This window comes from Oculina patagonica, chromosome 8, assembly GCF_052425735.1.
Source record: "Oculina patagonica isolate OP01 chromosome 8, crgOcupat, whole genome shotgun sequence".
Classification (NCBI taxonomy): Eukaryota; Metazoa; Cnidaria; class Anthozoa; order Scleractinia; family Oculinidae; genus Oculina; species Oculina patagonica.
The window spans coordinates 12,535,110-12,548,960 of record NC_135765.1 but is presented as its reverse complement, the minus strand read 5'-3'; the positions used below and the strand labels follow the sequence as shown (position 1 = coordinate 12,548,960).

At 37.8% G+C, this 13,851-nt stretch overlaps 2 protein-coding genes across 5 annotated transcripts in view; one reads left to right on the top strand and one right to left on the bottom strand.

The window, feature by feature from the left end:
* LOC144664340 (sodium/potassium-transporting ATPase subunit alpha-3-like) overlaps nt 1–13,851 on the bottom strand; it is a 63,397-nt gene that overhangs the window by 23,603 nt on the left and 25,943 nt on the right. For all 4 annotated transcript variants that reach the window (XM_078525440.1, XM_078525439.1, XM_078525441.1 and 1 more), the window contains 8 exons: nt 10,660–10,863; nt 9,691–9,753; nt 8,653–8,838; nt 6,831–7,217; nt 6,052–6,193; nt 5,602–5,675; nt 5,082–5,176; nt 4,057–4,447 (listed from right to left, as the gene is read on the bottom strand). In XM_078525440.1, the coding sequence (XP_078381566.1) occupies nt 4,057–4,447; nt 5,082–5,176; nt 5,602–5,675; nt 6,052–6,193; nt 6,831–7,217; nt 8,653–8,838; nt 9,691–9,753; nt 10,660–10,863 (1,542 nt within the window). The remainder of the gene's footprint in view (nt 1–4,056; nt 4,448–5,081; nt 5,177–5,601; nt 5,676–6,051; nt 6,194–6,830; nt 7,218–8,652; nt 8,839–9,690; nt 9,754–10,659; nt 10,864–13,851) is intronic.
* Nucleotides 11,421–13,703, top strand: LOC144664379 (uncharacterized). Its single transcript, XM_078525499.1, has 3 exons — nt 11,421–11,697; nt 12,187–12,276; nt 12,734–13,703. Exons 1-2 carry the CDS (start codon nt 11,517–11,519, stop codon nt 12,270–12,272), a joined length of 267 nt encoding a protein of 88 aa, XP_078381625.1. The 5' UTR covers nt 11,421–11,516; the 3' UTR covers nt 12,273–12,276; nt 12,734–13,703.

Below are 13,851 nucleotides of genomic sequence, written 5' to 3'. Positions count from 1 at the left end.
TTAGAGCTCTGTAAAGTTTTTCGGCTAGTCGACAGTTCTGTGCTTAGCGGCGGTGGCGACATTTGTGCAAATGTTTTCGCTACGAAAATTGGTTAAATTGGAGAAATAGTGCCTTCTTCAACTCAGTCGAGGAATCGAGATTTGTTGACATGGCCTATTCTGCAATTTGCTGATTGGACTTAATTCGTCGTCATTTTTTAGGTGAACCGGTGAACCGCCGTTGAAATCTACACGTGCATACGCGACTTATAATGCGAGTTCCGGGACTACCGTATTCGAGAAAACAAGAGCGAACTTAAAACAATTTTAGTTGAGAACTATTCGTTTTGATCTGTTTGCAAGCAAGACTTACTAACGGAGTGCTGGACACTGTTCAATACGTACATGTACCAGGCCGGACAAGTGTCTGTAAGCGTATAACAAAGAAAATGCAAGTCATATCACTTTTAGCTGGTCAAATCACTGATGGCAGTTTAAATATTTAAAGGGAAAGACAACTAAAGAATCTACAGACATGCATAAATTTCTGTGCTAAGGACGCCGCGCTGTTACCCTGATGTCAGTGACTTGTTAAGAGGTGAGCTCATGTCTCATATTTGTTCTCTCGATCAGTCAGTTGATATTGAAGTTCATTAAAAGTGTGGGTTGATAACCAAAATAATTGTATTTTCATTGTCGTGTTGAATTTAATTGCCGAAGCTTTTTTAAAAGGTGTCTGAAATTTTTCCCGCGCAAAGCATTTTGGCGCGAACGTAAACTGTCAACTGCTTCACCGGTAGTCAAGCTCGGTTTTTTTTTTCTACCCGGCAAAACGATCGCTCGAAACGATCATTCGAAAATCTCCAGATGTTTTAAAAGTTTCTGTAGCTACTTTCGCTCAAAATAAAGGGCAATTAGATTTAACAAAACGACCTTTTCTCGCGTTTCTTAAGCCGGCGAGTTGCGTGACAGTTGCTTTTCAAATAGGAATCCTGATTCAAACTAAAACTCTTTCAGTGAAAAGACTTTGTTTACATGAGTAGTAAAAGCCTTTAAATAACTGTTTTGCTATTTTTCTGTTCTACTGGACGTGTGTTTTTTAATCAAGCGGAAACGCACCGAAGAACTCATTTTATCTCTTGATCGATCTTTGCGTAAATATCTCTGCATGATCTGCCCGTGCGAATCGAATGTGTTCTCAGATTTCACAAGTCTGTTTTGATTGTTTTTTGAATGAATATTCTCCTGTGTACATTGTCTGCACATAAGTCAATTTTACAGTACGAACGAACTCGACGAATTGCAAGAAGCCGCGAGTTTTTATCCTTCCTTTAAATTCTATTTATCAAACCGAAGTGTTCGTTTCAGTCGCGTCTAGAAGTCAACACTGAACTGAAAACTTGAGTTTCTTTTCAGTAACGTTTTCACACTAGTTTTCGCTTTCTTCAGTACCTTCTTTCTATTTAAATTTTACTTTACCGACACTTGGCACATAAATTTAATTCAGTTCAAATTTGTCCAGTTGTCGCGTAAAGTACAAACTTGATTTCAGACCGCGGTAAATAAAACTTTCGTGCGAATCGCGGAGATATACAAACCACGCTGCTGTTTATTTCGCCCTGTCCAGAATAAAGTGATCCATTTTTGCTACATTCAGAAAACTCTTTACCTCATTGTATTATTAAAATTCGGGTGAAATGATTGCGTTGTTTTTGCTCGCAAATATTTATGTCCGTAGTTACGTAGCTGCATAAAGATAAGAATGTGTTTGCAAACTAGACTGTTATGACCTGTTTTCGGTTGAAAAGCAAATTGTTTTATAAGCAAAAGTTACTTGTTTAATACACAAAACGTGCCACGTTTTGGTTAAAACCTATAAATATTTTCAAGAAAACTGGTGACTCTAATTAGCTGTCTATATGTATGACATTTATACGTTGTTTTCTTTTGCAAGATCGATTTCACCGTACTCGTGACTGCATGAAGTTCGTAAAATGTTGTGGCACTTTTGTTTGATAACTAAAAATGCCTATACTTTTTTTAATTAATAAACAAAAGGCGCTATTCTTGCTTTATATTCAAAACCTTAGCTGGCATTTGAAGTCTGTTGTAAAAAAGTCCGCGGTGAAAGTAATCGCTAGCTAGACATTGTTTACCCTTCATACATACCGTTCTTGAATGAAAACTCCGCTTAATTTTAATGAACCTAGGAATTTTAAGTCCTTTCGAGCTTTTGCACTGGAATTCAGCCCAAATTTTGAAAGATGACGCGAAAAGAATTTTTTTTTTCTGACCGTGGTAATTTTCCCTGTCTGCCGGGTGAATCGTTTGAACATGACAGCTAGCTCTGCTGTTTATTTTGTGTCTAAAAATAAATTTTATCACCGGCTATCTCGACTGCATATTGAATACTACGACTTCATATTTATAGGGCTGTGTTTACTTAAATCTTCCGTTCTTGCTGCCTTCAAAAAGATCCTTATTTGCTAGGAATCGCTTAAAAACTTTCGACTTTGCAGCTCGTTCCGGCATCGCCGATCGCTCGCCGCGAAATCGCACAACGTTTAATGCATGGAAAATATTCTTCCAGGAAAAGAAAGGTCGCTTAAATAGGATGCAGCAGAGAAGTCTTCTGTTAAAAGTTTTTCATTTCACAATGATTTATCCATTGCTGCCGAGGTTTTGCACGGAGTTGAGCCTAATTATTTTCCCCACATAACGCTGCAAGGGGAAAATTTCATGACCGGCGTAAAACACATCGCTAGAAAGATGTTCATTTCGTCGTTTATAAAATAGATCTAATATCACCGACTAACTCGACGACAAACAGGCCATCTTCATTCAAATCCCCGGTTCTTTCTGCTTTTAGAAATCTCTTTTTTTTTTTTGTAATTAATAAAATGAAGAGGGCTCGTTTCCGATTTAAAACTTGAACATCCAACAAGCAGCTCGTTGAACGCAGCCGATCGATCGCGTCGCGTAGTCAAACTTTTGGAAAATATTCTTCCTAAAAGGGAACCCATGTCTTTGTTTTTCCTCAGTGGAATGATTTAGCAGTAGAGACTTCTAATATGTATGTTTTTAAAATAATGATTCATCCGTAGCGTTGTTTTTCCTCTCAATATTTTTGTATGTAATGGCGGCCGAAGGTAAAAATTTTCGTGTCCACAAGTTTGTGAAACTTTTGTTTAATAAACTAAAAGCGCGCGGGGTTTTTGTTTAATAAGCAAAAAATTTTTGTGTAATAAACAAAAAATACCACCTTTTTTGTCTATCAATTAAAAAATAGGGTCTTTTTTGTTTAATAAGCAACTTTCACTAGTCAAACTTGTTTATTAAGCAAAAAAGAATGATTACTTGTTTAATAAACAAAAAAATTTGGAGTCCGAAAACATTTTGGGAGTCCGAAAACAAATTGAACCCTGTTTAACTATAACACAGATTAAGATTAAGCTATTAAGTTGTAGAAGTGTTACAAGCCTATGTCATTCACCAATTCAAGGCCTTAAAAGTTAGGTGGACCTCTGAAAGTGGTTAATGACTGGACATGTCATTTTTTGATTACCGGTAGTCTTGACGACATGTAAAGCAGTGGCCCCAGGCATCTACAGTAGCTGAGTTTTAACCATACTTAACTATGTATTCTTAAATGTGCAATGTCACGACATTTAAAATTTTTTTTTCTGATGACTTCTAAATTATTTTTGTACTGTAGAAAAACAATAAAGGAGTAATAAGAATGCGAAAAAACCAAGATAGGTTTTGACTGACAAACATTAAGACAGATTACGATCGACAAACTTGAAAACTTGCCAGTTTTTTCAAGATGGGTTGTCCATGACTTAGCTCCTTTAAATCAGAATGACATAAATTCCAGTCCCTATATCATGCCATGAAATTCCAAAAGACAGCTGTTCACATTATTCTTAACATAAAATGGTCATGTGCTTAAATTTCTTTGAATCTTCAGATCTTTTCTTTCATTGCTTTCATTTTAATTGGTTAAGTTTTTTCACGGCTGAAGAACACAATATGCATGGCAACAAGCAAAATTTTAAAGTTGACGCAAAGACTGACCTCATCTGTATTAAACTCAAAACCTGGTGGAAACTCTTCCAGCGGCAGCAAGAAATGGCAGAAACCAAGAACACGTTCACCCATGCCTCCCAGCTCAAGGTAAGCCACATTGAAAGCTTCCTGCATCTTCTCATCTAGAGGCACTTCTTCACCGTTCAACAAGATGGTTGAGCAGCGATCAAGGATTCTTTCGGGGGCACCCTTCATGACCAGAATGTAGCGCTTGTCATCGGGATCAGGATTTTCATGGATTGAGACTTGGTACTTGTTAGTAGAGTTAAATGGAATCTCGGCAATCTTCGTGTGTTTATCTCTCATATCCTTGACACTTCCTTCTGACAGTTCGACATACTTCATCAAAGCCGATTCTGATGCATCTCCAGAACAGTCCCTAACGAAAAACACAAAATTATCAATAATTTGATTTATCCATGATGAGCTCTGACTGAGCCCCTCTCAAGAAAGTGCATGACAAAAGAAAATAAACGGCACGCAATGCATGCAGAAGCGATGACGATTCCCAAGGGGGTCTTAAATAATAAACAGGAAATTTGTCAAAAAATGTATTATAATAAAAGTAGAATGCAACTTTTGTACTGAATGATTTTTCAACAAACGTTGCGTTATCTTAGCTTGTATCGTGACATTTGTTATAAGCCTGATATATGATACATGATACTTCAAGAGTGACCGAGGTCAAACACGGTCTCGTAGTTGTTTTTCTAGGCCCATTGCAGAAATGTCTGTTTACTGAATATCATAAAACTCGTCAAATATAGTTTGTCTCTTTCGTTTTTATTTTTGTATTAGTCCTTTCTAACTTCTCGGTTGGGGTAACCGTAAAAAGATCCAAAGGAATTTCGTTCCCCGACATAAAGCGTTGACTATGTCATCGCTTAAAATGAACAAACAACATTTTATTTTTCAGAATGATAACACAATGCGCAAATTTTTACTTTATTTGGACAAACATGTTAATTTATCAAGGAAAGTATGCATGCATATGTGTTATGCCTACTATGTACCTCTTCAAAATTGGGACGTTTTCTTGGTCAGCTTTGAACACTGCTCTGTTACAGAGTCCAGCAATACGAGCAAGAGCACGCCAGGTAGGTGAGGTCTGCAAAAAAAAAAAAAAAAACATTCAGCGAGGGTAGTTATCACTACAACTGGCCCAGCTGGTAGTATACCAAAAAATTCCGTTTTTAAGCCCTAGAGTTATACAACTTTGCAAGGGTATTTGGGTGGGCTTTATAAACGAAGGGCCTTATGTCCGGGGGAGCTTATAAGCGGAATAAAAATAATTTTGCAACCAGTTATGGTAGTGCTGATTGAACATGTTTTCAAGATAAAATTGAACAAAGCAACATTTAGCCCTGTACAGTACTGTCATCCAGTAGAGGGGGACTTATATCTGGGAAGCTTATAACGTTTTTTTATGGTTGTTGTTGTTTCATAGGTAAATGGGCTTATAACCAGGAGGGCTTATAAGCAGGGGGGCTTATAACCTGAATTTTACACCTTTGTAACTGACCATTTCCTGACCTTATTGAAAGAAACTCCAGATTGATCTTCAGTTGTGTCCGCTTCAATTGTCGCGTTATCAAACCACATATGAGCTGAAATACAACAAAACACCAGTTGAAAACTGAAGTAAAGTATCAACCCTCCAAGTTAAGACCATTTTAGTCGCCATGGCGACTAAAATTTTGGAGCTGGCGACTAAATTTGAAACAAAGGTCGCCAGCCTGGCAACTAAAATTGAGAGGAAGGATTGAAAGCTTCAGCTTAATTTGGTGACTAAAATGTTTCACTGGCGACCAAAACTTGAGTAGTTGGTGGCCAAATGGCCACTAAGCAAAAAATTAAACTTGGAGGGTTGAGTATGCATTAAAAATTTATGACTGCAGTGCCATGATGTGGCTCCTTTACAATGTAACTCTACCACCATCCAAAATGAAAAGTTATATATCAACACTTGTAAAAGTGTCTTACCCACTGTCATTCTGTTTTGCGTCAGAGTTCCAGTCTTATCAGAACAGATTGTTGATGTACTGCCGAGGGTTTCTACAGCCTCAAGGTTCTTCACCAAGCAGTTCTTAGAGGCCATTCTCTTGGCTGTAAGAGTCAAACATACCTACAAACAGAAAGGCAGGGAGTGAGTATTCACTCAAATGAGCAAAACTACGGTGGTCAGCGTTCTTTTGTGTGTGTGTCCGTGAACAGACCACAAAAGTTTAGTTTTCCTTCAGTACCGCTCAAAAGTAAGTTGACAACCCTTTGAAAGTTCAATTCTTGAAAACTTTGAGTTTTGAGTCAAGAAAACTAATGAGCTTAGCTTGTCACTCGACTGATTGACTGATTGGAGAAACGGACTGCATTTACAAATGTTGTAAAGCAACCTTCAACTTGAGAGCTCAAGCAAACAGGACTGCAAATAACAGTCAGTTGGCCGACTTAAATTTGTTCATGTCCAACGAAATCCCAAGTGTGGTTGGACATGATGTACAGACAATTTTTTGACGGTAAATCATTTTACGGCAACAATAAATAAAATTAAACCTTTTGTTTTTAGTGATGTCCGACCAAAATTTTATTTTGTCCAACCACGATGGTGTCTTAGTAGGACATATGTCCTTTCAAGTGAAAAAAATTATTTGCAGCCCTGAGCAACCATCTCACTTGTGATTTCAAAATGTAAGCATAACTTTTGAGCTTTGTCTACTTAGCAGTGCTGTCTCTTAGTGCAAAACAAAGAGCTTGTTACCACTTACAGTGACAGTTGCAAGAAGTCCCTCAGGAACGTTAGCCACAATGATACCAATCAAGAAGATTATGGCCTCGAGCCAGTGATATTTCAGAATGAAAGCGATGATGAAGAAAGAGACACCAAGGAACACAGCCACACCAGTAATGATGTGAATGAAATGTTCAATTTCAATAGCGATCGGCGTCTTGTCACTTCCGAGACCACTGGCCAGGTTGGCAATACGTCCCATGACAGTGTTGTCTCCAGTTTGAACGGCGATACCCATGCAGTTGCCTTCCAGTCCATTTGTCGAGAAGAAAGCCAGGTTCCTGGTCTCTAGAGGATTTTCATTGGTACAGTCAGGGCCTCGGCTCTGTGGCTCAGATTCACCAGTGAGGGAAGAGTTGTCCACCTATATGTACAATGTGAAATGTACATGTAATGTGTTACTTATAGAGATTGGTACATATTGGCCATGTTCTAAACGAGCAGGGGACTGGGTACGAACATATTTTTTCTTGGTACGAATATTCAATATCAATTTAATTGAAAATGGAGCACGTCATCTGAAAGAACATTCAAAAATTAGTAAATTTACCGAATTTGATGGTTATTCGTTTAAACGCAAAGGCATGGTACACTTTTAAAATAAGAGAGCTTAGTATGGATTGGAGGACGCCTGTCCCTCCAATCCATACTAAGTATACCATGCCTTTGGGTTTAAACCAATAATCGTCAAATTTGGTGAAATTACTAATTTTTGGATGCTCTTTCAGATGACGTGCCCCATTTTTCAATTCAATCGATATTGAATGTTTGTACCGAAGAGAAAATATGTTCGTTCCCAGTCCCCTGCTCGTTTTGAACATGGTTAATTCATTCATGATCAAACAATCATAAGGAGGACTTGAACAGCCAAAATAAAATATAAAACCTAAAAATAATAGTCCATTTTAATTGAAGTTTGCTATATTAGAACAATGAAACTATTAACAAGCATCTTTGGCTGCAGATGGCTAAAATGGAAACGAATTGCAACTTGAAAAAGTGAAGCATGCTTATTCTAGTTGTTCTGCACGTCTTTAAAAAATCAATTTTTATTGCTCTGTAGCATGATTTCTATCCGCAAACTAAGGTAATTTATACCGTCGCTTGCATCTAAGCGTGAACATGTGCCGCCGAAACATGATCTAATTGGGTATCAAACGTGGCATGATTGGTCATCAAACATTTGAAGTTTAGCAGACCGTAACGGCAACTTTCGCGCCAAAACTTCAACACATTCCGGTTTCGAAACAGTCGAAATGGCCGAAAGATTGGATATCAAGACTTCCTTCGACAAATTGATCCTGATCTGTGTCGATATGCATTTGCAGGTTCACTTGAATCACTTCTGGTGCAAAGTTTCGCCTGTTCTCAGTGTTAATGGTGAGCATTTTGAGCATGAAAGTTGCCGTTACGGTCTGCTAAACTTCAATGTTTCATGACGAAACATGCCATGTTTGATACCCAATTAGATCATGTTTCGGCGGCTCGTGTTCACGCTTAGATGCAAGCGACGGTATCTTCCTTTAGAGGATCAAAGATTATGCTTTATTGTGGGTTAAAATGCCTACCACTAATTTTAGAACAGTTTAGACCAAAAAGCTGTGAAATCCTCATGGCAAAAAAAAAAACTTGGCTAACTAAATTACAAACCAATCTGATAATGGCAGAATTGACCATGAAAGAAAAAAAGAAAACCGAACCTGTACTTATTATTTAAAAACCAAGTTTCTCCAAACATGAAATATGCAATGATTTTAATAAATCTGAATGACAGCAAAAACACTGAAAGCAACCATTACCTTAAAACCTCTGGCTTCCACCACTCTAAGATCGGCAGGTACTCTGTCACCACCCTTGACAAAAATAATGTCGCCAACACAAACCTGCTCCGCATTGATGGTATATCTTTCACCACCACGCAAGACATGTGCCTCTTGTGGAACCAAATTCTTGAAGCTCTCCATAATTCGAGAACTCTTGGCTTCCTGTAAGGTCAAACATTAATGTCAGTTAAAAACAGGCAAAAGAATTTATAACATTTGTTTATCACCAACTCAATTTCATTACAGTAAAAACCCATGTATAAGAACGTAGGTTTTTTCAAGTTAGCCTAAACAGGTTCTTATATAAATGGTATTTAGTGTAAAATAAGGCTAACTAGGTTCTTAATTAGGTTCTTAACTTTTGTTCAAGAAATAAAGTAGAATTTTTAAATGATCTGGTCTTTAATGTCCAATAACAGCATTCTTGGAGGCTTCGGTAAGCAAAATACTATACTATTTTAATCTGATTCTGTTAAAATCAAACCTATACTGTAACCTTCACTATAATTCCCAATAAATCTTGTAAACAAAATAACATAACATGATAAAATGTCAAAGTTCCTCTTTAAAAATGTCCACTGACAGAGGATTGGAATTAGTATTTATCTCTCATTTTGAAAATACGAACCTGTTTTAGAAATTTAGCCTAAAATGGTTCTTATGTGAAGGGTGCTTAAAAATGAAATTTTAGCCTAACAGGTTCTTAAATGTTAGGTTCTTATACACGGGTTTTTACTGTATCGTTATTTTAAAACCTTGTCTGACATTCTGACTTTAAATTTTGATAACCAACTAAGCTTAATTAGAAGCAACCAATGCTAATTATCTCTAAAATGTGGCTGCCCATCTGGCTAAAAACCTGATGTCACATCAGTAGATCTGTTTTTAATTTTTTTTAAATAAAATATTATAAACATAGATCGCTCCATCACCTTCAATTAATATTTCTTTCAAACTAAACTTGCACTGTCTGTTTTCAAGCCGACACCATTTTGTCAATCTTTGACAACATACCTGATAGTAGGAGAAGATTCCAGTTACAATTACAACAGCAGCCAACACAACTCCAAGGTACAACTAAGCAGAAAGAACATTATAAAACGTTAGAAAAGTAGAAACTGTGGATCACCATAATCACCTCTAACTGTATATTGGGCACATTTGTGACTTATTATGGAGTAAAGTATAATTATGATGTTTGTGAATTTTCGCTCCATGTGTTTTCCATAAATCCATGTGGTCATCCCTGTGGCCGACCCCAGAGAAAAGCCAGTGATATGTCCAATTCTTGGTTTTCATGTTACGTCATAAAATTTTGAAATCAAAATTCACTAGGCCTGCTAAATTTTTGTTGTCATTAGGCGAAAGATAATCTAAAAATATACATTTTTGCAAATTTCCAGATCGATAGTGTCATTCGTTTTTAAAACAGAATATTTTGAATATTTGAGTTCTCCGTTGTATGTGACATCAAGCTGAGTGCCGTGACAAGGCTGTTTTGTTTGAAAAAAGGCCTTTCCTTTCCATTTTGAGCAGATTGAACATTTCAGATATAATAAGTGGTGTTTATGTGAAAGTGTACTAGCTCTTAAGCCAAGGATAGCTGCTGTTGTAAACAGAATTGAGTTCCAGATGGTTTCTCTGACATCATGGCGGCCATATTTGTGTCCTTTGGAAGGACACAGTTATGGCATCTCCATACTAAGCCTTATAAATTTGCGTGGAAAAATTCGGAAAATAACTCGCGAACAGTACACCGCACCGACCCGAAACTTGGAGAAATTGTTTATCTATTTATCATCTATAATATTTGAAATTCATAGCTTCTGTAGTTGAATGGTTTCGAATTTATTTTTTGATTGCGTGACAGTGAAAACCAGCAATAACCTCTGAGTATCGAAGTCCAACTTTTAATTCACTTGTTTTGGCAAGCTCATGTTCTATGTTGAAATTAACCTTTAGTTATTACTTTTAGTTACTTACATTGTCTTTCGGTGGTTCTTCTTCTGTAGCAACAAGAATGCCGAAGGCAATAAAACAGAGAATAGATCCAATCCATAGCAGCATAGCAAAGCCACCAAACAACTGACGACAAAACTTTACCCATTCAGGAGTGGTGGGTGGAGGGGTCAAGGCATTCAGACCATCCCGTTTGAGAACTGCTTCAGCTTGTTCTTTTGTTAGACCCTGAAGAAAGGAAAGGCAAAACATTACTTGAAGGGCACAGTGGAAAAAGGGGGTCCTGATTTTTTACTAAAAATGAACCTCGCGAAAACAACTCTAAGTTTCACATGTAGGTTTGTTTATGTCTGCAAAAGTTTTTTCTAACTAGGGTTATTATCAGGGTTAGGGTTCAGATTGGAGTTATATCTATTAAGAATGGAGTGGTTCACTAACATTTTCTATGTGGCAATGGGAAAAACAGACGGCAATACTTAATGGGATAATAGCAGATGGTAGGGGGGTAAGTAAGGATGGTGGAGGGGATTCAAGACTGAGAGAGGGGAGGTGTCTAAATTTTAATTTTCCACTTTGTAAGTTAGTTATGTATTAAAAAATTAGCTTGTAAAATTATAAAATCAGCTAGTTAGAAAAAAAAAACTAACTTGTTGAAATCAACTAACTAAAATCGAAAATTAACAAGAACATATATTTTAAATAAATCCTTAGTTAAAAGATTTTCCTTTCAATTTAAACACAATCAATGTCAGAGAAGTAGAAACAAAATTTATTGAAGAGATGGCATCAAGTGCTACGTTTGTGCCGGCACAGAAAACACCTGTGCAAAGGATAAACTTGAAGCAGACAAAGCTCGATACTTGAAGACATGTCCCTCATCAATGGATCGCTGTATGACGACCTGGGCTAAACAAGATGGCAAAACAGCGTTGGTGAACTCGTGCGCCAGTAAGTCATCGTGTGATACTGCCAAAAAAGCCTGTGATGACGTCACAGATGGACAGTGTGTTGCCAGCTGCTGTGACACTGACGAATGTAACGCGGGCTCAGCCGGATTGCCAAGTGAGTGAGAACTTCTAAACTTTTTATAGACTAGAAATGAATATTTAGTAATGGGCTCCTGCTATCGGTCACCTTTCGCTTGAACAAGGAGTATTTGTTTCGGCATGCTGCCACGTGGACGCATTTTTAGCTTTCTGCATTCTCGTCCTTATAACCCTTATCACAATTTCTTAGCCGGCGAACCCTTGGCACAAGAAACAAAGGGCTCTGGGGACATAGAATTTTTGAATAAATTCGAATTTTCATGATTGGCTGTTTAAAACAAAGAATTCTTGAACGGAAGGCAAAAATGCAACGACTCTTTCATTATTCTTTTGAAACATCATGACTGCAATACATGAAGACCGAAAGTCATGTAGGACTGCAAATCCTGTGTCTTCAGAGTTCTTCCTTTTTATCGTTCCAAGGCCCCGCCGGCTATGAGAAACGAAAAGGGATCTGGGGACAAAAATGAGCTTACTGCACAACTGATGATCTGTTTTTTCACAGGTAGCGGCCAAACGATCGGTCCATTTGTTAGAAGCGTTTTGCTTTTGGTGGTTCCCTCCGGACTTATAGTTTTTTATATTTACTGAGCTGGTACGTATTTTGGTAAAAAGACTTCTTACTTTCCTTAAAAATCGTATGGTTCTAATTTTTCCATTTTTGCCTCCAGGACAATAATATGGCAAAGGAATTATTGGTCATGTGACCTTTTATTACGTCACAAATCTGCTTTTATGCTTCCAGGAATAACAGAAAATCTTTTTTTCATAATTTTCTTTTCCCTCCTTCTTTCTACATTTAATACAACCAATGTACAATGTCATTTGAACTACTATTAAGACAAAAAGGCAGTCAAATTTAGGATTCTGACCAATATACAGCAATACTATACACTAAAATGTCTAATGAAAAATAGTGAATTGTATTGAGTTTCTGATTGCATCACACTTTCAACAGCACGCTGGTAAAAAAACAGGTTGCAGTTTTTGTTATAATTTGTACTTCTGTTCTTGCTCCAATTTAATCTCTTTTTCAACTTTCATTTTCGCAGATGGAATCAAGTGCTACCATTGCCTTGGCACGAAACACGCATGCACAAAAGATAAACTAGAACGAGACAAAGCCAAATACGTCAAGACTTGCCCCAGATCACTTGACCGCTGTATGCTGTACTGGACCATCAAAGACAACCAGGCAGTGGCGATGAGCACGTGCGCCGATAAAACGTTTTGTGACGCCACAAAGCAGGCCTGCAGTGACAGCTCAGCTGTAGCTGCAGATTGTGCTGTTAGATGTTGTGAAACTGATGAGTGCAATGCGGTCTCGCCTGCTGCGTCCCACTCATTCAGTGTGTTCCTGATGTCCTTTTGCTCTGTGCTTGGCCTTGCACTTATCAATCAGGCATAAGCATAAGTAATCATAGTAAAATATATGAAGATACAAACCTAAAGCAACTTAGTCTGCGGGCAGGTTCTCTTCTTTGGGAGATCTGGCCCTCTCTCAGTCACGTAACGCTACGCTTTCAGGATAGCTCCCGCTCCCGGGACTCCTAAAGCGTAGCGTTGCGTGACAACCAAAAGACCAGAACTGACCCACTCTGCCGGCTATTCAGTCATACTCGCGAAAGTCAACGCGAAACCCAGACAAGGGAGCAGTGTGAAACCCAAACACGAGAGCCTGTTCACAAGCTCAAAAAGATTGTTATCGAGAAATGATTTCTTTCACTCCTTTCTTATTCTTTGAATCAATGTTTGTGTCATGAATGGTCCATCAAAATTTTGCAGTGCACGCAAATTTAGGCTTTTGCTCGGAATGCTCACAAAATGTTAGTAGGTGCTCGTTTGTTCGTACTTGTATCGCGACTTCGTCGCTCAAAAGAGTCGACTTGTGGCAAGTCTAAATCCCCCCCCCCCCCCTCTAGTTTTAAGCAAAACTGCTGATAGCTATACATTCCCTTTAAGTTACCTTACCACTTTAAGCATTTAATAGCAAGAAAATAAACACAGTTTGCTGAGATACAAGTTGCTTAGAACAGGTGTGTTGCCTTGGTGTAGTCGTTTCTTCTGTTTCTTCCCCTATATTGTTTCTTTGTTGTTTTGGTCGTTCTTTGTTATACGTCACTGGTGAGTTTCACAAGTTCTTACACCTAGGATGAGCCAAAGAATGTTT

Excerpts from the sequence above, each read along its gene's own strand:
- LOC144664379 (XM_078525499.1), top strand. The coding sequence starts at position 11,517 with ATGGATCGCTGTATGACGACCTGGGCTAAACAAGATGGCAAAACAGCG. Across the intron at positions 11,698-12,186 it reads GGGCTCAGCCGGATTGCCAA|GTAGCGGCCAAACGATCGGT; the intron begins GTGAGTGAGAAC and ends GTTTTTTCACAG.